The 26,422-nt window shown below is 40.9% G+C and overlaps 1 protein-coding gene across 5 annotated transcripts in view; it reads right to left on the bottom strand.

Annotated features, from left to right (window-relative positions):
• The window catches only part of LOC128305405 (protein encore), a 58,727-nt gene that overhangs the window by 11,947 nt on the left and 20,358 nt on the right, over positions 1-26,422 (bottom strand). For 4 of the 5 annotated variants that reach the window (XM_053042834.1, XM_053042837.1, XM_053042836.1 and 1 more), the window contains exon 1: positions 10,736-11,242. The exons of the other annotated variant lie outside the window; for it this stretch is intronic. In XM_053042834.1, coding sequence (XP_052898794.1) covers positions 10,736-11,200 — 465 coding nt within the window. In that variant the 5' untranslated portion in view covers positions 11,201-11,242. Of the gene's footprint in view, positions 1-10,735; positions 11,243-26,422 lie in introns of those variants that run through there. 5 annotated transcript variants of the gene reach the window in all.

The raw sequence follows: 26,422 nt of genomic DNA, 5'->3' as shown, positions 1-26,422 counted from the left end.
CGGTTTGGCGATAGCGGAAGTACCATTACTATCGGATTAGTTTCCAAATCACTTTCCGTCCGATGAAAGCATTTACATTGATTAGTGGTAAGCTTCCCGCCCCCCCCCCCCCCCCCCCGGCACCGAGATAACAGTGTGTCGAAAATTATAGCACACGATGCGTGAAGGCCAGATTAGGCAGAACATATTTTACCTTCATTTTGTCTCCTGCCACCGACAGCAGAGAGTGACTCCTTGATTCATAGCGATTGCGGTGTGCGAAGGTGCGAAGCTTATCCGATTAACGATTGGCAGCGCGACCGAGCCCAGTAAAAGGAAGCACGGTTCTGTCAGCCAAGCGGAAAGCGGTTCCGGTGCCCGGTGACAGAAGGCTTCCGGCTCTACTTTCACGATAGATTAACGCGTAAAGGATAGGTTCCCGAAAGGTCGATAGCGTGAAAATATGATTCAAACACGCCCCACGATACCCATTACTAATGCTAATGAACACTCGCTCGTCTTTGTGGCTCTATTTCCCCCAGCAACTAAGCAAAAGGGCAATGAATCGCGGACCTTCTTCAAAGACAAATTTTCAACTTTTGGAAGAAAAGTTTTTCCGCCCTTCCGAAAACGGTTTCTAAGGTATTTGCTAGCAGTCGTAATTATTAATCATAACTCAACGAAAGCCATGGGGCTCTGACCTTCAACGCAATGACACCTGGAACATGGATATGGAGTCACACTCAAATGAGAATTAAGACAGCAACACTTTTTCACAAACAATGGTACGCAACTTTTTGCCCAAAGTGCCCTAAAGACGACGCGGAAAAGGGTGAATAATGCGCGAAGCTTTCGTGAAAGTCAAGATCGCTCGCCGGACAAAACTGAAGGGGGTTATTAAAAAGGTCCGAAAAGGTCAAAACGCGACACGTAGCATACGCTTGAGGTTCAGGTGGGGCCAATGAGGGCCAATGTAAATCACGCCACTAAATCAATAAATTCCAACCTCGATTCCGGCAAACGTGCAGGGAAGGTCCTTCACACAAGACCGCATAAAGGTACCGCGACGCTCGTGCTCGTGCTCAAGCCGTCCTCTGCTCCCACAACACAACACCATCGTGCAGGGAAAACTTCCCACACAGTACACATGTTAATATTGTTGCCGTTCGAACACAGTTCGAAGTGAATGGTGATGGTTGTGCCGATGGCACGAAAGCCATTCTTTGGCCAAGGAAAATTCGCAGTCCTTGTGTACGTATCGGTTTCTACTTTGCTTTATTATTATTTTACCCTAAAGTCAACTTTCACCTCACCGTTCTGCCACGACCAATCCAAATCGGGGAGGTGAAATAAATCACACCGCATGAAAGCTAAGACGAAGGAGGCCATGAACTTTAAGAAATGTCAATGTCAATGTATGCGTATGATTGCTTGCCTTTCCTGTTTGTTCGGGTGTTCGGGCGAACATTTTGGGGGAAGGTAAAAGTTTGACAGCTTTCAAAACGCGTACCCGTCCTGTCGAATGGAAAAGTCTACATGAACGAGTATATCGGAAGACCGGAAGTATTGCTGATTTTATTTTTCTCTCTGCCCACGGCAAAATCGGTATTCAATTACCAGGTCACAGCGTGTCAGACCATAGTCTGGCTGTGTTTAATGTTTGCAACCGTAAACAATTTAGGGCAGTTTGAGAAAATCGATCGAACACAACAATACATTCAAATGCATCGTTTTGTTAATAAAATTGAAATTATTTTCAATAAACTCATTAACAAAATGGACTAAACTGTTTAATTCATTTTTTTTATTTAAAAAATACTAAAAACTGACTTGGAAAAACTCTCCTTGTACATCGCCTTTAACGTATCATACCACGCGGAATCAGTGAGCAATATTTTAAAGAGTTATCACACATTTTTCATTCTTCCTTATCATTAGCCTGCAAAAAAGAAAAACAAAAATCCACAATCCGCATTCACTTGGCGATAGCGACAATGTTTTCTCGCCACTCCCCCCATTCATTGGCTGGCTAGTGGTGCTGAAAGCGAATAAAAAAGTACAACACATTTTCCATGCACTCATTCATCATCATCCACCGCATCATCCCTTCTCACGACCTTACCCCAACCAAGCTAAACACTTTGACACGCTGGTCTCACCAGCCGCCCGAGACGAGAATGTAATTATCCGCCAATAAAGGGTAACGCTTTTGCAGACGTTTCGAAACAAAAGAAGTGCCCCGTGGTGGTTCGTGCGGAATTTGCCGCCACATACACCCGACGATGACACACGACAGGACATAAAAAAGTAAGTGTTGGCAATGATGAGTTCTCCATTGTGAGTGCTATCACTGGATGGTAGCGTAGGAGGAGGAGGTTTTGTTTGCCGTTCTGGTTCTGGTTCTAGGCGTGGGTTAAAATTGTCCGCTTACTTTACGAGGGATTGTAACAGAGAGAAAAAAAGAGACAAATGATGATGTTTTTACGAACCCAACGAAGTCCAAACGAGTCTTAGTCGATAAAGCAAGGCCGGTGGAACATCGCCGGCGAAATAGGACCATCAATACGTGCGTAACGTTCGGTAGTATAGCACTGAAATGCATAAAACCAGACGTTGCTGCCCGGTGACCGATAATGGAACTGTCCTGCGGCACTGTGCAAATGTGGATGCAATTTAAATTTTAATTAGTTACTCATCACAAACACGAACATTCATCAATAACGGTCCGTTTAATGTTGAGCGGTGGTATTGAACCATCCACAGCGAGCATTACACCACCGCCACGAAATGGGCAACGAAAGCAACCTGATGCCCGGAAGCAAATCCTGCACCCAATTTGTAACGCGTGACCAAGCAGAAAGGCAATTTGTGTTTGTTTTTATTTAATATTTGTACATGCGAAAATGACCTGCTTTTTCCAACTTCAGTTATGTTGCTCTATGATTGGTAGGCAAACAAATAACGTTAACATGGTCAGTAAAAATATTGGTCGGATTTGTTCCGTTCATTTCAAATCGAACACGAGTAGCCGAAAATTAAATTAGTGAACCAGCCACATGTATTAAGCCATTTTATATTTTCTATTGAAGTATGTTCATTCTCTGTAATAATAAAATCGCTTCATGCAACTGCTTCACTATTGCGCTGTGTTACAATGGTCAATAATCGGGAGGAAATTGTTTATTTGAAATAGACACATTGAATTGAGCATTTGTCCAAGCGGATAACAAAATGGGGAATTGATTCTGGACTGAATCGACCATGTGGATTATACGTATATAACATAGTAGGCATGTTAAAGTTAGTGTTACAAAACTAAGGACATTATGACCATTTTTAAATACACCTTTTCAATACACTTAACATAAAAATGTAAAGAAACCAGATTTTTTAATTTAATCCGGCAAAGTTGGAGCTTTTTATGCTTTCTGTTCACATAAAAATTAAATTTGTCTAACTGCTTGTTCAAAAGCAAGCTAAATTTGAAGAAAGCTTTCTCGACTGACACAAGAAAAGCTTTGCAGTTGCACCATTCGCACAGTTCCGAAATGCTTGTTTAATAAAAATTCTTGCTCTCTAAAGGTTCATACCTTTAACAGGTTCATATAGAGAGAAAGAAAGGCTGATTACATCCTCTTTAAAGGAAGAACGGCTAGGACCTAAATCTTACATTATAATCAACGCTATACCAAATGGCACTCCTGTATTACTTATTATCGACAACGCTAGAACTACCAGGATATTGTTTTTTTTTTCTTCGAAAGATATTAAAAATAAATAGTTTGAAAAGTTGGATTACTTTTTAATATTTTCTTATAGCCTTTGTACTATAGGATAGATATTATAACATGCAAGTATTCTGGACTACGGCAGATTACGGAAGGACCTTTTTATGAAGCATACAAACATATGTGATTTAAAGGAACCGGAAGCGACAAAAGGATTACCTGAAATGAGAACTGCTTGTTTTAATTTAACAGCTATAAACACAGAGGGGTTTCGAGTTTAAGTAGCAAGCTGAAACCAATTCAAGCTTCTCCTTCACGATGAACTGGAATCTGTTGAGGAAATCATGAAGTCAGTTTTATTTTCTGGAGTTTTTGACGAGCTGACAGACTAGCTGGAAAAGTTGCGGAAAGCAAGAAGGATGTTACATTTACCTAAACACATACCAGTTTTACATGAGAATAGAAATTGTTCCAATATTTTTCAATTTTTCAAGCTCCTTGCAGAAATGGCTCCAACTCGCTCACTAGAAACCCCTGTAAAGTTGAGAACTTCTCATTCCCCACTACTATATTTTGATAAATTATTTAACTAAAGCGACAAAACCTGCCCCACTCGGTTGTTCTAGCTACCAACGCGCGTTTGATCTAACGTTATTATACAAAAAACAGCACTACGTGACGTTCATGCAAGCCAAAAAGGGGAACACTACCAAGTCAGCATACTAAACCACACCACGGCCAGAACGACGTCATCTGCACACAGTTGTCACCGACGTGAAGCCAAAAAACCCGTTCCACCCGACTTTGTTTTGTTTTCATTTTGCCCCCCCCCCCCATCCAATGTGTCCCCCACCACTCCCTCTCGCGGCTCAACACATTTTCCACGCTTTTCCACACACACAGGCGTACATCCTTCTACTCATTACTCATTGGCCGGGCCTTTATCTACCGGGACGCGCGCTAGCTGAACGAATGATGCTGTGACGGTACACGGCATGTTAAGAGCATATCGAGAACGGTATCTCACCACCCCGCAGTACATCCCCCCCATCACAACTACCCCATTTCCTCCCACTACCCGTTGCGCACCATCACTTCTTCCGAACGCTTTGTCCCGCTTGTGTTTTGTGAAAATGGCGAGTAATCACATTAAGCAAAACTGCGGGACGCTGGTGGCAGCAATGCTAAACGCCGCCCGAGCACGAAACCGATGCCGTCGTTTCAAGATCGTTTGGCAAGTTTTTGGCAGCGGCGAAATTGCAATCTATCTTTAGCCTAAATGGCGTACAAAGCGTACAAAACACAGTACGGAAAGGTAAACGAGGCATTAGATTTGTGTGTGACTGTGTGTGTGCAGCCAGAGGTAAAAAAGAGCAAGAGAGAGAGAGAGAGAGAGAGAGAAGAAGCGAAACGATGAAAAAATAAGAAAACAAGACATTTCAACCTTCTGCTGAACAAAACAGTTCAAAAAACCCTCCACCATCCATGAGACACAAGCCAGATAAAGGGAAAATGTGTTGGTCCGAAGTTAGACAAGTGTGTTTTTTTTTCTTGTTAAGTGTTTATTGTGATGAGATTTTTTTTTCAAACCGATCATCATGTTGATCATCAAGGAAACGATCACCACGCTGCGCTTCTCACGAAACAATGGCTTGTAATTTCATTTCATAAGCATTTCCAAAAGTTTCAATAGATTTAGTAAACGTTTTATATTAAGTTGAGTTTGAAGTCAAAAAGGGATCGCAAAGGATAGCCCCGAAGATAAAGAAAAGATGGAATAATATTCAAATTAGGTAATTTTGATCATAACGAACATCAGACAAAAGATATTTATTATAATTCTGTAAAGCCCAAGTGAGCAGTAGGGTTATACTACAAAAAAAAACAAAGAAAGAAAAGCTCCCTGTAGGAATAGAAGCCAACGCATTACAAACAAAGCTTTCCTTACCAAATGCAAAGGATCATCTTTCACAATCAAATGTTTATCAGGGCCGGTTGTTCACGGAGTCCCAAAGTGTTCATGCCTTACTTACTCCCATTTCCCGACGGCGGTACTTAACACGACCGATCTATATTTACCACAATGAAAATGGCGCTTAGTACACCTCTTACTACTACTACCTGTGTGCGTGTGTGTGTGCGTGTGTGTGTGTGTGTGTGCCTGAGCCACCGCACAAGCCCCAGAGGCTCCGAAATTTAAACGGAAACGTAAACAAAGCCGAAATGGTGAAACCAGAAACAGAAAGCTCCCAACTCCCGCGCCCGGCAAAAGGCGACGCCATTTTTCCCTGACACTTTTGGTCGCTGCAACAACAACAATAGAAGAAGCAACGAAAAAAAAACGATGAAAGGGAACGCGAGCGCACACACTGTTGTTGTAAACACCCCCGAGGGACCATTCAGGCCAGCGGTAAAGTAAATTCATCATAAATTTAGAATCATTCGACCTATAAATAAATTGCTCCATTATGCACCGCCGTACGCGTATTTTCTTTTGTTGGCAAAATACATTTACCGCTAGGAAGGGAAGGAATAACATGTGCGCTTTTTCACACTGTTACACACCGAATATACACCGACCGTACCGACGTGAGCAGCAAATTCTGCCCGAAAATATGGTTTGCTTTCACTGCCTTGATAGCTCATTTGTCCTGCTTGCAGCAACGTTATGGAAATGACTTTTATTTTGTCGGTTCGTGGAAATGAAAAATTTCCCAAGTGTTTTGATAAAGTTTGATTATGCAGGCAATGATGTTTATCACCGGCGGCAATGCAGAACATCGTGACAAACAGCGTACGATAAATAAAAATATATTGTTGCAAGACTAAATATTAATTATGGTTAAGTTATTTGATACATAAATCAGTAAATTCGAAAGTAGCAAAAGTAAGCTCAGATCTCTCTAATTTAATCAATTTTAAAATGACGTCGATTGTTTCAAAACATGTAATGGAAGATTGCAACAAAATACGAGTCGTACATAAGTCAAGGTAAATACAGACCATCTGGAATTTAAAAAAAGTTTTTTGAAGCAAAATTACAAAATATCCGAATATTTAAATAGAACATTTACATCAAGCCTAAAAATAAAATAAACTAATATTACATCACTTTTATAGCATTGAACTAAGTAAATAAAAAGATAGTAATAGTCATCGATCTCTTTCTTCCTATCGTGCTCGTCTCCTATCCTCTCTTTGACACCTTCATCCCTCCTTTCCCTTTCCTTAGTAGCCTTAATTTAAATTACTTTCTAGTCTAGACCTTTATTCTTAGTAAGTATTTATCTTATCGTTGCCTCTATGTTAGTCTTTAAATAAGGCGCTTAGTTATAAGTTTTGTTTGTGAAGCTTGTGCGGACAAACTAAATAAATAATAATAAAAATAAAAATAATTAGTAATGGGTAGAAATATCTAGAAAAAAATCTAGTTAGTAGGAATATGCAACACTCAATGCATAAAGAAGTTAAGACTTAAGAACTTTGATATAGTATTCTTCAAAAACTAATGCTACTAAAGAACACACATGTCTACGGAACAACACCTAACAACATTCTGCCGGCAGCCTGTCAAATGCTTAGAAATTCGCCATTTACATAAAAATAAAATAGATTTAAAATCCAGAATATATTTATTTTAAATAATAGAATCATCGAAAAAAAATTAAATAACACGTATAGAAGAACCGGATTATGGCAATTATTAGTAATGAACTTCAAATGAACTGAACAAGAGATAGAAATAAACGAGCAATTGGATCGTCGACAAGATTACACCTATCCTTCAACGAGAAAATAGCGATATCGAATAGTGAATATACGTATTATAAACCTTTCCAACTCTTCTGAAAGCAGCTAAAGAGCACACTTGATAAAGTTTGTAATCCATGCCTAATTCACCAAATCCGATCGAGTCAAAAAAGGTTCTAAGTATACACCAATTTACCCTATCAATTGGACCAAAAGCTAGAGGTCTACTAATCATGACCGTAAACCCTCACTCAAACACCGCCACCGACCCAGTGCGGTCAGCGAGAATCAAATTTTACGGGTGAAATAATTTCGGCTTTGATTGAACTGATTGAAAACGATACCACAAACACCGGGTGAGAGGGTGTGAACCCGGTTTACCGGACACGAATGCCGCAAACGAGGCGGAAGTCTTATGTTGAAGTTTTAAATCGTGTAATTCAATTTTAACGGTTCAATATCTAGTTAAAATGTTTCACCCTCAGCGCACGTTCTGCGTATCTTTCGGACCTTCTCACTTACGTTCACTTGCTCTTCGTAGCGGGACGCTAATGGGAAGCTGATCGTTATTTTACCAGCTTAACCCCAACAACAAGCCCAGTTCGGAGGGATGGAATTGTTCGGCAAGTGTTCGGTCCAATCAAAACAACATTCCAGCAAGCACTCCCTCCTCTCCCACCAGGGCAGTTCCTTGCTTGCTTGAGAAGAAGAAAGTAAAATCGGCTTTATGCATCAACGTCGTTACGCTAGATGACGTAAAAAGTCGGTACAATATTTCGAAAAGGTGTTCTGTGGCCTCTAAAGTTAATGAGCTTACTGGTGAGAAGCTAATTTGTTACGCAGCTTTTAAAAACGTCCCACACCGTACAGTAAGGACTTATGCATGGGAAGATAAAGACAATTATATTTTGGCATAACTTATTGTCTCGCTTCATTATGATAATTTGATTTGCTTAATGAACGAATACCATCGAACGCCAGACAGAAGTTATATTACGAGTCAAAAGTTTATGCTACAACTTTGCCGAACTGACTACTGATGGACATTATCATTTTTAATTGTATTTTCGATCGGAATACATTTTGAACATTTTCTACCCATCAAATGCCATATTGTGTACTTTAAGATAATAACTGTGCAACTGAACAGCAAGCAAAATACGGAAGATCAAATTTTAGTAACTTTTACCATATTAATTTGATAGTTATCGTCTTGAAAATATGATACATATATTTGAAATTTGTTTTTATTTTTAAAAATTTTTAAAATTCAAAGCATCACACTTTGAACTTTGATGAATCAATTAACATTCTCATGTCAGTTTTGTTTAGCTACCATACATCTTTGTTGACTATAAAAACTCTCTCTCTACCTATTAAATCTAAACTGTAGACAAAATTAATTCATAGACCGAATCAAGCTTTTGTTTTGAACAACAAGTTCAAGCTAAATCGTCTCATCAATCCACAGCAACACATTTAGCAACAGATGCAAACGATCTCTTAAAACGCATTTTCAATTAAATTATAATATCTTGTCTGGCAACCAGCCAACAGCTGGTATGCAATCATGAATTTAACAAGCATTCTCCATTACTCATCAATGCAGCTATAAGCCACCGAGACAAAATACTGTTCTCTGATACAGTCGGATCACCAACGTAAAATTTAGAAAGCTGGAAATATGATTTTTACCTTAAATGGTAGATACTTGAATCTCGAACGGTTTTGTATTTTATGAACAAAAAAAAATAATAACGTTTTAGCAATTCGAACGAGGAATTTAAGAGCTTCATTAACAAGTGAATTTAAAACTGCAACAACCTGATTTAGTAGACTACTTAGTGATTATTTTTCAACACGCCATTCCTTTTTTAATTTAATTTAATTTAATTTAGTTTTAGTTTAATAAACCAAAACCATTGTTTTAAACCCAAAAACCATTCTTTATCAACGTGCAATGAGTTCAACAACTATAAAGAAATGCATTGAGTTTAATGTAATGTCACTGCTGGAATTAATTTGCATGAAAGGTTTCATGAAAGGTTTAACGCGCTTGACGAAAAACTAATTGCCCTAGTTAATCTTGCCTAGATCAATAATGAATTTTAGAATAAGAAAAGGAAGACAAATGAATATACAGTAGCAAACAGAACACGGAGATTGTAAGACACGTTTTTAGGGTTTCGGTTATAGAAACTTTTTTGCGAAAGATACAGTGCGCGGATACAAAATTAAGTGAGATTTCTCACAGTCACCATCATACTAACGTATTATTAAATCTTTTAACTCAAAAAATAACTCAAAAGTTTTGTGTAAAATTACTAGTTGAATCCGGTTGACTTTGTTACTATGTACAACTTTAGCTGGTTCCCTTGGTAGATTAACGATTGAATGAATCATCGTCAAATTGTAGAATCTTCAATTTTTTTGTATTAATTTCGAATCAAATTTGTTACAAATTAATAAATTTATCTATTTAAAAAAACATTTCGCTTGCTATACAGGAACATTGATTGCACGTGCTTTGTTACATAGCGTTTACTCCAGTAAGCAAATTCTACTTTTTAGAAAAGCCAATACTATTTATAACAACTAAAGAAATTTGTAAACACAGCAGCCAATCTATCGCAATGTCTACGTGCGCCGATGATGATATTCTCGGACAAATAAAGTGTAATACAAAGTGCAGACATATTTATGCAGATTTTCAAGCAGACCGTACCCTCACAGCGACAGTCCATGTGTACAAATGCTGAGAGGTAATATTGTATTCAATTATTAACAAACCCGAAATGAGCCATCCGGTCCACCTGCGCGGTCCACCAACAACCACACGGGCATACTAAGGGCGTTTGGAATACAGTACGCAACGGAATAATTAAAAAAGAGGACTAAACAAACACAATGTAAAATGAGAAATATCCTTATCCACCGTGAGGAACGCTGGCCACTGCCATTCAAAAAATGAGTTCCCCTGTGCCCTCGGCTTGTACAAACCCGTAATCGACCAGATGGTCCTATCATTAACCCTCTTTTTCGGCAGTGAAGAGTTCGTTCGAGTTTTGCTTGCAGCATTCGATGAACATTTTCGGTAGAATTAGCTTCGCCCCACTTCTGGCGGGAGTTGCTAAGTGTTTGTGTTTTTTTTTTTGCTAAATGTTTATATGAATGGAAGCACACACGAAAAAAATCTCCGTTCTACACAAAAGCGAAAAGCAACAACGAAAAAAAAAAGGATGGATGTAAGCAGAACCCTTTTTTTCTATAAAACATACCCTTTGCTGTCGGCCACCGGATGTCGGACGGCTGCCCGGAGCAGCAGGTTGATCTTGCTGCTGTGGAGAGGAGGAGTCGACAGGCTGCTGCTGCTGCTGCTGCTGCTGGTGCTGCATCTGTTGTTGCTGTCCATCACCTCCAACAGATGGAGCACTTGTGTCTGTTTGGATGTCTGCCATGGCGGTTCCACTGCTGCTGCTACTACTACCACTACTACTGCTAAGGCTACTACAGCCAACACCTCCACCACCACCACAGCCAGGAACTGCTGTTGTAGCCGCCGATTCCGGTGTAATGCCCGGTAAGGCGGAACCGTTGCTCGGGCAGGGCGCACATGGCATGCCGGAAGTATGTCCGTTCTCTACCGTGCTGCCAGCGGGTTGCTGCTCCGCGAGATTGAGGCTGTGCGTGCGGCTATCAGTAGAATGCTGCTGCTGCTGCGCAGCAACGGCAACAGTGCTCATCGTCTGCTGCAGGGACGTGATGCGTTCCGTTCCCGCCGGTGCTGATGATGGTGCCGGCGTGCGAAGCAACTGTGTCGAAGCAACGGCAATCAATGAGGATGCGTTTGATGGTGGCGATGATGGCGAGACAGATGGCGTGGAAGATGCGGACGAGGCTGCAGTGATGGACGGTGGCGGCAATGGCTGTGCGGCCAACGGTTTCTTGCCCTTCCGGCTTTTCCTGTGCTTGCCCTTGGACGAACTTTTCTTACTGGTTAATGAAAGAAAAATGTCTACCGGGACGCGATTTCCGTCACCGACGGCCGGAAGCAAGCCACCATCCGCGGAAAGAACATTGAAACGATACACATAAATATACACACATACATTCATTTATATATATACACGCACACACACACACACAATATATATATGTAAACAGCAGAACATAGAATCACATGTATATGTGTGCAGGTGATGAAGCGATAAACATAAGACGAAGAAGCGCCCTCCCCCGTAGAGACGCCAGGATATGAAGAGAAAAAGAGAGAGAAAGAGAGAGAGAGAAAGAGAAAAAGAAAAGAGAAAAAACGAGCAAATTTAGACGGCAGAATGAGATTGGCGAAAAAATTAAAAGAAAAAATCTCTAAACATCACCCCCATCCCGGTTCCGGCTTAGCAGAGTCCATCGTTACAAACCAGGCCGGAGGGAGTAAATAAAACTAGAAAAAAATGCAATTTGTGTGTAGGACTTCGACCTTGTTTATCCTTGTTTTTAAGATTCGATAGTAAATAAAAAAAATTAAAACAACAAATGAGCATTGCGACAAAAGAAAGTGGTGGCTAACACCAAGCAATTTTGCATGGGCCATGTGCTAAAGTCTCTCTCGTTTTTATTTTTGTTAAGCTTTGTCATGTGCAAATATTGAGGGATGCATTTAATGCATTTCGGTCGTACCCTTGGTACCCTTGCAGCACAAGCATTGCCGAGATACGGATGGGGTGCATTGATAATGATTAAAAGTGCAGCGGTTGCGGTACGATAAGGATGCGGAATATTTATGCTACTACATCGTTTACAATAGACACGGCAAATTGCTCAATTAGCTTAATTATCATTTTTCATCGATAATAGCATACGTGTGTGCAGCGGCAGCAATCGAGTGATTTAGAGCAAACGTGTGCAAATACCCATTCAGATGTTGTTCTTAACACTAGTTGGTGGAGTGATGCATTTTAAATATCGTTTTGATTAATATATGATGTGCGCATTATAGTCTTTTTTAAGGATACAATCTACTCATTTTCGCATAGAGAATACGCTTCGGATACTACTCTATTTCGAGCTGAGCTGATGTTATTTGAAGCGAGGGAAAACTTTCACCATGTGGATACATATAAAATTCTTCACGAAAGCGCAGCAAAGGAGAACCATATATTATGCATTATAACTTAAAAGTTTCAGTGTCGTTTTTCACGACTCTAATTAGTTCACATAAATTGTGAGTTAACGTACATTGTTTTGCGAATAAAAATTATTTGTGCGATATTTTAGTAAAAGGAAGCAAATCTTTTTAAAATGTTGAAACCAATCATTGCAATTATTAATTATAAGAAGTTCAAAAACAGATTTTCAGATACTCTCACAATACTTCAGTTTACAGTATCACAAGAATGTTTAATGCTAAAATTGATTAAGGAAATGTTGTTCTTCGCAGAAAAGCTCTCTAGCGCGTAGTCTTAAGCTCATCACATTGTTAAACTAAAACTATCAAAAAAGACATACAAAGTAAATATCTCAACCAAAAATTCTAGCTTTCACCTGCAACATTAATTTTAAAAGAATATCAAATAAAACACATCACGCACATAATCAGCGTAATCTCTTCAAAAGGATGAGCAAAACACTTCAAGAAACTGGCATGTTCGTTTTGAAGAGTCTCTAACTAATTGAGTGTCGATAAAATGGATCATAAATTGATATCCAAGCCCAGTACCGGGCTCGTTAGCAGCGTTCCCGAGCGGCATATAATTAGACAGGATGCGCATTCATTGCTGACTTCCTTGATCGAATGAAGTAGATCCTGTGCTTATATCCTCTTCCCATCCACACTCCCAACAACCATCCTTTTCTCTTCTCCATGAGACGGAGTTCTCAAAAACTTGGTTAGCATACGTTATCAACTGCGCTAAGCAACCACCCATCCGGTCGTATAAGGTGGTTATAGGCCGGTGTGTGTTATGCTGCCTTAATGCTCTGCTCCCAACCGCCCTCCTTCTTTATGGTCGCTGCTGCAAAAAAAAGCTTCCACGCAAAAGCCCCCACAACGAACCCCGATGTTAGAAAGCAGAAGGGATAAGAAGGATTATAACTTCCGTGCCGCTTCTAAGGCATCCCAGTTTTGCATCTTTGACTTGAGACTTTATGCGTCGCACAGGGCTAAAGAGCATGCGTTCGTATCGTTTTGAATACAGGTGGAATATTAGAATCCGACCAGCGAACGTTGCGGTGATGCTCGTTTCTGGTTGGATGAAAGCCGCACACCAGACCAGCGTAACTACGACCGGCCGGAAGTAACAGCTAAGTATCTTTCGAAGTGATGGCACCCAGTGCCAGCATAATCGTTGAGCCCATACGCTGAGCAAGAGCGGAGAGTTGCGCTGTCGTATTACGGTGAACCTATATATTTTCATCCTAACCCGCGCCATTTTGGAGCTGTGGTGGTGGTGGTGGTGGAAAATGATTTCGTGGGTTTTCTGGTTACGCCCCTCGCAATCGGTTCCTCCGCTACGAGTGCCATGCTGAACAAACAGGTTCTCCGCTTCCATTCCATTCCGACCGTGTGCAGTAGGCAGCACATAAACTTTTCTAACTAGTTTTTGCTACTTCATAAGCACGCGCACACAAACACACAGCCCCGGCACCGCTTCCGGTTGTTTACTGAGCCGTAAAAGGAGTGTGTACCGTTCCGCAAATGAGCAGCAGCACCGGTCGTCTTCGGTGGTACGGGAATGACGGTGAAAAGAGGCATGCATAAATTTTCCCACTGGCCTTGCCAAGGTTAAGACGGTCGACAGGCGGCCATTCGAACGTTCCCGGGGTAACAAGACGAACCGCTTTCGCATCATCCCTGGCATACGGGCAGTATGGCACAAAGGGAAGCCTTTGTGCCATACCATGCTTTTCTTCCCTGCATGCATGTCAGCAAAAGTTTCACCTTCAAGGATTCCCCGAACAAGGGAGCAAACTGTTCCCGGTGAACTATTTATTAGCCACTGAAACGCAAACGCTACCAGGAAGCAAACTTCTCCAACCCACAACGGGCCCAGGGTGACCCGTGTGGGTGTGTGTATCGAGCAGAAAATGCAGTCCGACCTTCCGGGAGTCCTTCTAGGCTTGCACGGATTATGATTAAGCCGGGGAGGAGAATGCTAGACAATTCGCCTACAACACACACACACAGTGCCTGCGGTGAACCATAAATATGTCCAGCTCAAACGCCGTGTATGTTTGGCCTCGTTTCGGTGCCGAGCGTCGAAGCCAGAGCAGCGCCAACCCAAGGAACCTTTCTCTCGGACAACCTCGGGAGGTGGTTTGCAGCAGTTTAGTATACGGTTGGTTCTATTTAACGGGAACCGGTCTCAAGGAAACCGTATCGATTATTGTACACGAACGGACGGCGACTAAGCAGATGGTATAGGTCAGCATTGGAACGACGTCCTCCACACATCAATTAGTTTGAGTTTAACTCCAGTTACAGATAAATTGAAATTCCATTTTGAAACAATTAAATTGAATTGAGGTTCAGATAATTACAAAACTTTCCAAAACTCTCACTAAATATCGCAGTATTACTGACTGACATCACATTTGCAGCACTTATTTCGCAATTACGGATATCAATATCATAATCCCAAGATTGTGGTTACGGAAGAGTACGTAAGTAATGAGTGTAAACGCACCAATAACAATCGTAAACTTTCGAACGTTAATAATTTCAAACATTGCTTCACTAATTCAAGGGAAATCCTATTTAAAATATTAAATAAAATAGTATACAATCATTTCCCGAGTTACGTGAATTCGAGATACGCAAATCTCCAAATTTGGACAGTTCGTATGATTTTGTATGTGGAATTGATTTTTTTTATTTGTCAAATTTAAAATTATACCAAGAATACGTTACATTTTTATATTAACATGCGGAATAATTCCCCGTATTATCTAGCTGTGGGCAAATTAAGTCAAAAAGTCAGGATTAAGGGTAGAAAGCCATAAATAGCAGGCCTAGACGGAGCATCGGAGCCTTGAGGTTGTTGTTCTGATAAGCCGGACTCTATTTTCTGGAAAATATTTTTTCTTCATTTTGAAAATCGTATTGAAAATCGTGTGCTTTACCATCACCAACAATATATTATCATTATATTATCATTCAACCGAATATGAAGCTGCTAATCCTTCTCAGAAGAAGGCCTTATAATGTACGCAGCCTTATTCGCATTTCTTGAGATTATCCTTTTGTTTCTTGTTTTCCACTCCGTTCTCCGTCCACAAAACTTAAGAACTGAAACAAGAGCATCATCATCTTTCTGCAAAAGTTTTTCTTCCCTCGACGCGCAAGAATAAATGAGATTCGGTTCCGAGAAAATGGCGCGTCCATTTTTTTTTCGTCCTGCTTGCACTGGCGAAATCACAAAATCATAGAATGTGAAAAATCAGCACCGCTCAGCAGAAAACCGTGAAACGAAAACACAACCTAGGACAATCCGCAATAACAATTGCAGGTTTTTCTTCTCCCTACACAAGGCAGGCCCTGATGAGCAGCATGAAGGTACGAGGTTTTCCCTGGATTTGCGAAGTTTTGTGGTTGTTTTCTTTCTGCTTCTATTTGCTATTGCTTTTTTTTGCACTACAAGTGACGAAATTTGACCTACTTTCGAAATGCATTTGAAATAACAAAACAAAAAAAAACGTTGAATTGTGAGCGTACCACGCCAAATGCACGAGAGGAAAGAGTTAAGCTTTCTGATTTTTTACGTGTTGACAAGGAGAGCGAGAGAGTTTTAAAAAAGAGAAAACTGTCTTCGGGGAAAATGGGAAATGAATTATCGATAAGCTATCAGACAGAATACCGAAGCATAATTTTATTTACGAAACACAAAAGAGCCAAGAGTGGAACAATAATATTGGCTTTTTATTCAAAGAGGTATGAATGGACGAAAGGAAATATATAAAATTCTGAAATTTTCAGACTTTACTCATATTTATTCCTTTTTCTTCTGCAATACAAGGTTTCAAACCATACGAAGGAATATTTCAATCAATTGGGGGAATTGGGGGAATCAATTTGCGAAAAACGAAAGGGGATTTTTAAAGCCATATTCAGCAATATTACTGCATCTTTTGAGTGTTAACTCGTGATTCAGGCACAATACTACCTTCAAGTTCACATTTTCTCTACCGTTAGTGCTACAGCAAAGTAATTAGTGAAGGCGAACTGAGTGGGCCAAACCAAGCTTCAACACGTGTAAAACAATTAGGAAATACTCGTTGCTAAAAAAAATATAAACCAGTAACGATGCAGATCGAGGAGAGGGAGAGAGAGATAATAGCACATGTTATTAGACCAGTTTTATATTTTCTTTAATTCCAGCCCAATTGTAACACATTGAAAATCACCAACAAAAATGAGAATAAACTACTTGGAACTTAGTGCATAACCAAGCTTAAAAGAATTTTGTCTCACAAAGTTAAAGCTTGTTCAGGTATTAATCCTTCTACCAATAGTTTGATTAACAATTGGAAAAGTTAAAAAAAAACCAAGAGAGAGAAAGAGCGAGAGATAAGTTGCAGACTGAGACACATTAACAAAACAAAATGCTTCACGTATAGAAGTTTCATCGTTCACTCAATCATGGTGGAACTGCATCCACCCGGCCACGAATGAAAGTCCCCAAGACAACCAACAGAAAGAACCAACTATCGTAGCCCAGCATTCGTCTAGGTACCTCCGAAATAATCAGCGAGAGCAGCCAGCTTGCTCCGAGCAGTAGCTTTCCGGTCCAGCGGAAGAAGTGTGTGAGGAAAATTTTGCCGGTCCGTACGTTTTCCGCGCCCCAGCCAGAAAAGTTGATGGACGCACAAAGGAGATGGTGGCGTCGGCACCGTTTCCCTTTCGCGCTCGTACCAGCACCAAACAGACGCGGACACCGCTCCGCTAGTTGCTGGGATGAAGGTTGCTGTGTGTGTTTTTTTTTCAACGCACTTCCGGCATTTCTTTACACGCACACACACACCTGCACACAGAAAACACACACATGCACCTCGCGAGAACGGCACCGAATATTTATCCGCACACAGAATACACCCACGGAACGCGAAAAAGAAACATAAACACGAACACTTCCGCAACTAATCGCGACACTTTTCACCCACGGTGCACCTTCCTTCTAATCATAACACTTCTCTACAGCGCAGTGTTTATTCTTTCTTTTGTTTTAACATTTAACATCTCTTGTTTACAGCTTCCTGAACCAAAATGGAGGAAATAGAACATTAAAAACAATACTCTTATTTTACACTGAGTTCCAAGAAGCAAGAATGTCACAACAAATGGTACTTTTTCAAGAATACTTTCTTCTTATCACACAAACAATAACAAAATTACTCCAACTCGATGTTTGAATGTTTTTTTTGATCACCTAATCATGACGATAAAGCACACGCCGAAAGCTTACAGGCCCCAAACAACACTTATCGAAAGTAAATAAAACAACACACGAGGCAAACAGTTCGCCAACATCTCCCAGCGATGTTTCACTCTCTTGCAAGGGGGTTTGGTTTTTCAGCATGAATTCAATACATACACCCATACATGCAGCGTTGCCATCGCTGCGCAACCTTACGCACGGGCACGATCGAAAACGCAACCAAACCCGTCAAAACAGAAGCGTACTCAGTGTTCTCGTTACGTAATCACGCTTGACGGACGCCGTAAATCGAGGGAAAACCTAACCCGAGGTCGGAAAATGAAGTGAAAATGAAAAGGAAAATCCTTTTAAAAACTCTCATTTGTCATACTAGCTTCCAATTAATATTACGGTATTGACTCATCCATTGGATAACTCACTAAAAGCGAATATCTCTAAACGAAAATAAAAGTTACATCAACAAACAAATGCAACAGCTTCATTAATTCATCACTCAACGCGTCCTTTACTCTGCTACTGGCTTCCCACTTGGTCGGGTTTCTTCTCTTCTATTTTTCCATCTCTCGTACACTTTACAGCACGGAACTCGTGCAGCAAACAGTCCTCTCGACAAATGCGACACTGCGGTGGATCACTTTGGCCAAACACTTTCGCAAAACTATTTTCGACTTCATCGCACCGATACTGCACTAGAAGGCAATATGAAGCAATGTTCAAAACGGTTCCCCTAAAATTCATGAGAAATGCGTCAAATAAAACACATTAAATGAAATTTTAATACTAAAACCAACATAGCAACCAGCCGTAGCTATAAAATTGCTTTCGAATTATAATACTCTCGTTTGATGCCATTCCTGCCATTCCTGCACTGTCGCACGTTTGCACTGCCAAAAACCCGTGTATGCCATTAAGCAGGCAACCATTTCACTTCCAAACAATCGAGCAATTTGCATACCGAAAATTGCAGAATTTTCCATTGCATATTGAAACCATACGATAATGGGGCAGATAGCAGCGCAGGAACAAACAGTGTGTTTTTGTACATAAGTGAGAGAGATGGAAAGAAAATCAAGACACAAAAACGACAAAGAAAAGGAGAAAAATGTGTACCAAAAAGAGCAAAACAACAAAAAAACACACACAACCACATCCGAAAACATTTGCGGACGGACGAGAGTTTTCCCTCCATTCCGCTTGAGCATAGCAGGATGAATTTTCTTTGATTTTTGGCGGTCGCTGTGACCAGGGCCTGCTGAGATGTTACGAAACATCCATTGCTCTCGTACACAACAGCACAGTCATCAGCACTGCGTAGGCAGTGTGTCTGTTCCCCCTCTGCTGTGTGATCTTCGCTTTGATCTTGCATTTTGCAACAACTTCACAATATTCCCAAACTACTCGTCCTTCGGCGTGATGATCATCGTATGCTTTTCAACAAACACTAAACAAAACGACAACGCATTTCGTGTGCTTTTATTCGCTTTTTCTAATCGATTTTTCCATGTTTTTCTTTTTTTTGTTCATTGCACATTCATTGTCACCACACTGCGGACGCTTTTCTTTCGATGAGGGAAATTGGAAACATTTTCGCCATGTCACACGGAAACGGGGGTCTGCACACACTCGCGTGTGACAGTGGCAGCATCCATTCATCGATTTTTCCAACACCCTCACACACACACACACTCACAGCCGTACAGGAACGGTCAAGTGGAGCAACGTTTATTTTCCCGTGGCGATCATCATAATTTAAACTTTGCCAAAGGAAACACTCCTCCCGCTAACATAACGGCCATTGTGAGAATGCACACAATAAACATACATGTTCGATTGCACTCACACACACACACAGACACGCACACACAATGGGAAAGAATCACGGGAAAATGATTTTCCTTTCCTTTCTTTCGCTTTTTTTCTGTTTCTGTCCAGAGGAAATCGATCGCTTCTGTTCGGTTACCTTTTTGCCCAGTCGGAGGGCAATGATTTTCATTATTCAATTCGGTTCATCAATATTTGTGCCTCTGCACACCTCCCCCCCCTGGTGGGAAAGCGGAATCGTTCATCCCATCCATTATTGGGTCACGGAACCATCATGCTGGATGGGGGAGGACGGCTCGGGCCAGCATCCGACACCGGGACAATAGTTCATTTATTAATTCATTTTTGCAAATTTTATTCGGTAGCGTTGGTTAACACCAAACAATAGGAACCGACAGGTAAAAGGAGCACTGGACTTGTGTATTACCCCGAGTGAGTGTATTTCTTTATGACGAACTGTTTTATAACACATTATACAGTAAGAATCCTACGATAGTAAACATTTTATTGTAGTCTTTTTATATAAAAGAGCAAACAGCACGAAACACCCAAATAAATGAACATCCTTTTCCCGCATTGAACCGTTTGGAACGGTCGTAACCCTCCCGACGTTAAACCACATTGCACAGGACGGATTGCTGTCATCGCACCACACAACACGCTCGACTCATCACAGAAGTGCGCTACAAAGATACACCGAGCGCAATCACGGACACGCACACAGCAGCCGCCGCTCATCAGCTTCCCCCGATGAGGTAATGGGCCACGGAAGAAAAAAAAATCACAGTGGAAAACACACCAGAACTGCTCCATTTCCATCACTGCTCTCCTTCTTCCACCCCGACCAGTCAGTCTATTTCCCTTTCGGGGTTTATTTAATTCCGTGGATTTTAACACAGCAAAAGGGCCATCCCTCTGTTGCCGTTTTTTTTTTTTGGCAATGCCACACGCTCGGGGGACACCACAGCCGCCATTGAACACTTACGGGGACGCAAAACACACACGCACACATACACACATCCAAACACAGGCACACACGCGCGCACACGCGACGGTCTCTTGCGACGGTGGCAAATCGTGTGGGGCTTCGCGAAGGCTCAGAACCGAACTGTGGCCACCGCCGGAATCCCGGTCATGGCCGGGCCATCGTCCCCGGGGTTGAGAGCCGAACGTGGTGCGCTCTGCGTGGTGTTTTTTTTTTTTGTCTCCCATGTTGCCGAATTGAGCGGATGAGCGGAAAATGAGCGCTAGGGAGCGTTTTTCGCGTACAACAAATTCTCACCCGAAATGCTGTCACACTCTCTCACTCTCACTCCCCATACACGGGAAGCTCATTGTTTTCCCAATCTGGATATTCCCCCATTGGGGGACGTACGGAAAATCCTTTGCATGTGAGAAGAAATCTTTGCTCAGCATATTTTCGCTCACAATTTAAAACCACACACCGACAACAAAACATGCACCAGAATGTCAACACTGCTGGGGTTTAGATTTAGTGCTGTGTTTACTGAATTTTTTATAATAAATGTGAAAAATCATTTATAGAAAACATTAATGGGGGAGTCATTCAAATCAGGAATCGACCCTCAAAAGATTCCTCAGAGCAATGGCTGTATCAGATTCATCAGAATAATATTTGGATTGGAAGTTTTACAGCAAAGTTCTTAAATGAATAAGTACCGAAAATGGGAACTAAACATTTAAAATAGTTTCAAACATTTAATAACCAAATTCTTGCTGTCAAACGATTACTAGAACGAAAACTAACCGTCGGTATTTCAAACGATATATTCACAGTGATAACTAGATCGGTACGGACATGTCATCGCTTTTATATGTCTTGAACCTTTCTATTATTTTGTTCATATCTGTGTTCTTTCGTTTTCGAAATTTGTTCCATGCTTTTGATTGTGTTGTTTTGTTTTGTGTTTTTTAATTGTTTTGATTTTCTATTGTTCTTGTCCCGTTGTCCTTTGACTTTATTATTATTATTAATTATTTAATATTTATTTTAATAAATATTAATATTTAACACGATTTAAGGCGGATTTTTATTAGTAACGGCGCTGATCTTCACACGACAGCACCGGTCCAAAAGGTCCATTCAGACATATTTTCTGTACGCAGGACAGACTTTCCAGCTACGGGTAAATAAAGCCAAAGAAAGCTAGAAATTGCGACCCTAAATACCTCTTGAGGTTGTTGTGCCGATAAAGAACCTTACGAAGATTTTCTTTCTGAGGTACATACAATATTTCCAGCACTGTAACGGTTGCAACTTGTGAAACTTTTATCCTTCATTTCTCAGCAGCTGTTGCATGATGAAATTCCATACCCCAAAAAACCGATGCTCTTTCTTATGCTAATGAGAGAAACGTTGCGAGAGAAACACACGAAACAGCGGAGAGCAGACTGCTCAGCAAATGTCCGAACGGGAAAATTCTTTTTCCCCTTTCGGTTCACCAATACACTCTCGCTCCTACTCTTATTGGACAATCTCACGGTGTGTACGTTTTTCTTTCTTCAAATCCACGCTTACCACGCTTCGTTCGACAACAGTGCGTTATTTGCAAAACCAAGCAAAGCGAAACAACAGCCAAAGGGAGAGCAAAAAAAAATCAACAACGAGCCGCCAAAAACCGTTTCTCACCACGGCACATGGCACCAATACGACCAAACACACGCCGTCCAACCAAAACAGGGCGTCAAGGCGAGACGTCGGCGAATCGGGAGGCATGGGCAGGATGATTGTTTCTCGGGAAATTCCTAACCATGACAGAGGGACACGGCACAAAAAAAAACCAAAGCCTAGGAATCTTTCCGCGCGCACCGTTCGGCAGCGAAAAAATACCATCGGTAAGCGGTAACACAACATGCGGTAACCGTCGTCGTGGTCATTTCCCTCCCGCTTTTCCGCCCGGTTTTCGGTTCCCGCTACGTTCATGTTTTGTCCATAGCAATTGTTTTTATCTTGTCACGAGTCGTGTAATAACGACAGGCTCCATCCGGTACGCGTCGATCACCAGCGGTTCGAAGTGGCGTGCACAAGCAAATGCACGCATACCGAGTACACGCAACTCGCAGCATGGCATTGTACCGAAGATGAAAACAATACGACTTTTCTTGGCGTAGCTGTTGGGCAGCACAGTTTTTTCGATGATGTTGTCTAATGCTAGCGTTCGATTTGGCTTTGATATCTTTTACCAAAAAATATCAATTACCAAAAAAATTACTACTTTTACATAATTTGTAAAATATTTCTCATATTTGTCAGTTTTATTTCTTCTCCCATTAGGTTGGGGAAAATAAATTCCATTATTTTTGTCGCTAAATAACTGTAGTAATGACTGTATATCTCAGAAAGTAAGAATAAAAACTCATTGTGTCAAGGTAACACTTAACACTAGAAATATATTAACATTTTGTTGTTTGGTTTCTTTCATTTAGCAACCACCAGGCGATGAAGTTTGAAGTCAAGAAAGAGATAATTCTTTACATTTTACAGTTTTTCTTTGATAAAGGATAGAGTATAAACCAGACGTCGGATATAGCTAATTACATGACATTTTGGTTTCTGCATTTTCGTTAAGACATTTTTAATGTTAAACATGCACCTTAAACAGGAAGGCCATATTATCGAGTTGGCATGCTAGCAGTCGTACCATCGTCCAAAAGCTAAAGATCGACAAGAAAACAGTTTTGAATCATTTGCAAATCATTTACTTTGAGTTGTTTTCGTACGGCCAAACAATAAATTCATGATCTCTACTGTCATCAGCTTCACCGTTTGAAGCTAGCGATTGACAAGCAAAGGACAACATTGACCAACGGAAGAGGTGCTATGATCCCTCAGATTCCACTATATCTGGCAACGTGACAGCACAAACGAGGTGAAATAGCGACCGCAAAAAAGTGAAGCGTACTTCGTACTTTAGCCCTTAAACTTAACTTTATCTGTTGAGAAAAAACGAAACACATAACATGTCAATCCCGACATGAAAAGTTTGAACGCAAACATAGTAACGATCAATAATGCAAAGGGCAATATTATTATACCTTTATGATGCTATCACCGATGGTTCAGGTTGTCATCATTCTGGTGAAGGATGAAATCCGTTACTAATAAAAAACAGAGATCCACAGGAAGACAAAAACTCGCACCCAAGATATAAGAGAATTTGTGGGTGATATTGCAATTTTCCGTTCAGTTCCGTTGGAAATTAGAGTTACAGTAAAAGTGTGAGATTCGTGATTGACGAGCAGGATAATTTTCAAGGCACGAATACACTGGGTCCGTAAAGCCATCTCCATCTTCGATCACTAACGGAGATCCAGATTTGGTATCATTTGTGTGCAGTCTGCATTCGACATCACTTGATATCGCCCTGGTTCATAAATGTCGTGTGAGGCGAAGGAGGTTACAATGCCCTCCAGCTCTGCGTACGTGCGATAGTTTAATATTTTTGGCAAACGTATCGGTTGTACATTTGCATTTGCTGAATCCAGCGAATTGATGTTATGTCATGTCGTCAAGTTTGGTCATCGTAAAAAGGACGAAAGCGTGTATCGCTAGCGTTGAAGTTGATGCGTGGCTTCCACCGGGCGGGCCACCGTTTAACATTGGCACCAGCGTTACGTCCCGTTGTATTATCAAAGCATGCGGAATCGTTGCTCTCGTTAGAATGTAATTTATCATAATCAGTTACCCGTTGCATAAATAATAGTATGTGAAAGATTCGTCCTTGTATAGAATATGCGCATCTGCATGATACGGAAACTGTCCAGGAAAGACAATACATCCGTTCTGAAGAAAGTGGGTTCGACGGTATCGGATTACGCGATTGCTTCACATCGTTTTTTGGTAATCGATAATCGGGGTGATCGTTAGTTTCCACTGACGATCACTCAGCGCCACTCAATGCAACTGTTCCGACGACTGTTTCCGCAACTGTACTGAACACAATTTCGTAGCTTTCATTTTATAAGTTTCCGAATGTTTTCGTCACCATTATTAATTTTACTCTGAATTGCCTGGCTTGCCTATTTCATCAATTGGGGTTTATGTCATGCATTATTTCACGATAACAATAACAGCCAATTACGTTAATGACGCGTACCGCTTATCAGTTTATCGTGCTAATACATAGTGGCTTATCGTGCTTCGAATTCGGATCTTTATGTTTTAATCTAACGTTTTACAAATGCTTTCAATTAAATCCTATTCACCAACACACTACTAGACGTAATATCCAACAATGAAACATGTGTAGAATGTTTTCTATGTTTGGGTTTCTGTGGCGTGTCTTCAAGCGCAAACATGTTTGCAAACTCAAGCGTAAAGAAGGCTGTCAGTGCTTTGAGTTTCTGCTTCATCTGTCATAATCGATTTATGGTAGCACCAGCGTAACAGCGGCTATTTTGCGTCGATTTCTTGCAAAATTTATTCTTTGTCTTTCATAGATCAACTGTGCGTACAATTCCCTAAGGATTCTAATTGTTTACTGGGCTTCCCGTATTTTTTTGCATAAAGGAACATACACCCCTTAAACTTGCTGAAGTAAAAGCCTCATTCAACGCATTTTTTTCGTATTAAAATAGATTTTGCCGCAAATTAACTTTTTTGACCAAAAACTAGCCATGTTTACGATCGACGTTGATAAATATGGCCAATCATAATCATGCAGCATTATTAATAAGTGTTTAACATTTAATTGTTCTGCCGTTAATAACAAAAGACTCTAAACTCAATCATATTTATTTAATACACTTCATTCATACATATCGTTCATATATTACCCGACAGGACTTTATTAATTTAAAATACGATAACACAACATATTGAAAATTAAAATCGCTAAGCGTTGTTATTTAATCTTGTAAACATCATTTTATTAGCATTCCGTACACTTTCACCATAATTGTGTCGCACGGATTTCACCTCACACTGTCATTCAACTCAACTTTCTAAAAATCAAAGACATAATTCGAATTCTGACGAATCCAATCTCTGAAATAAGTGACGCGTGTATGAGCGACCGGATAATTCAACGCACAAGTGTATATCCAATTGGTGATACCAATCTGTATGCGACCATTTTCGTCCTCCACTGTCAATGGACCGCCGTGGGTAATTTGGCAAAATGATCCCCCTATAAAAGAATCCGTACATAGCTGATGGCTGTAAACATACGAATGAACTAGATTGCAATTATCGTTCGACATCACTTGGTTGCGCGCATATCTCTGCCCTATGTATTGGCTAAAGCTCGTACTGGTAGCTTCCATCATTTCGAAGGTGCGCGAATCAGATAATCGCGGCAAACGAATCGGTTGCACATATTTGTTAAACACTGCCGGTTGACTCAGAAGAACTGTGGCTATATCGTTAAGATACGATCCGGTATACGAGGGATGAACACTGATGCCACTTCCAGTGAAATTGATTCGTTGCACCCGCTCCAGGTCACCTTCTGGCGCCGATCCCAGCAGTACGTAGCCGAAATCGTACACATTGGTGGCCGACTGCAAGCACACACAATATGCTGCTGTTAAGACGTAGCGCGTAGTTATGATAGAACCAGCACAAAGCACATATCCAATTCCTGTCTTTTGCTTGGAATAAACCTGCGCAAGGTGGGGAAACTGCCCACTGTAGGCCAGGTATCCATCCGTAGTGAGCTTATCAGTGTCTTGGGCGGCGAGCGGTTGAAT

This window comes from Anopheles moucheti, chromosome 3 (assembly GCF_943734755.1).
Source record: "Anopheles moucheti chromosome 3, idAnoMoucSN_F20_07, whole genome shotgun sequence".
NCBI classification, from domain to species: Eukaryota; Metazoa; Arthropoda; class Insecta; order Diptera; family Culicidae; genus Anopheles; species Anopheles moucheti.
The sequence above is the reverse complement of the archived record's forward strand: the minus strand, read 5'-3'. Positions and strand labels throughout refer to the sequence as shown.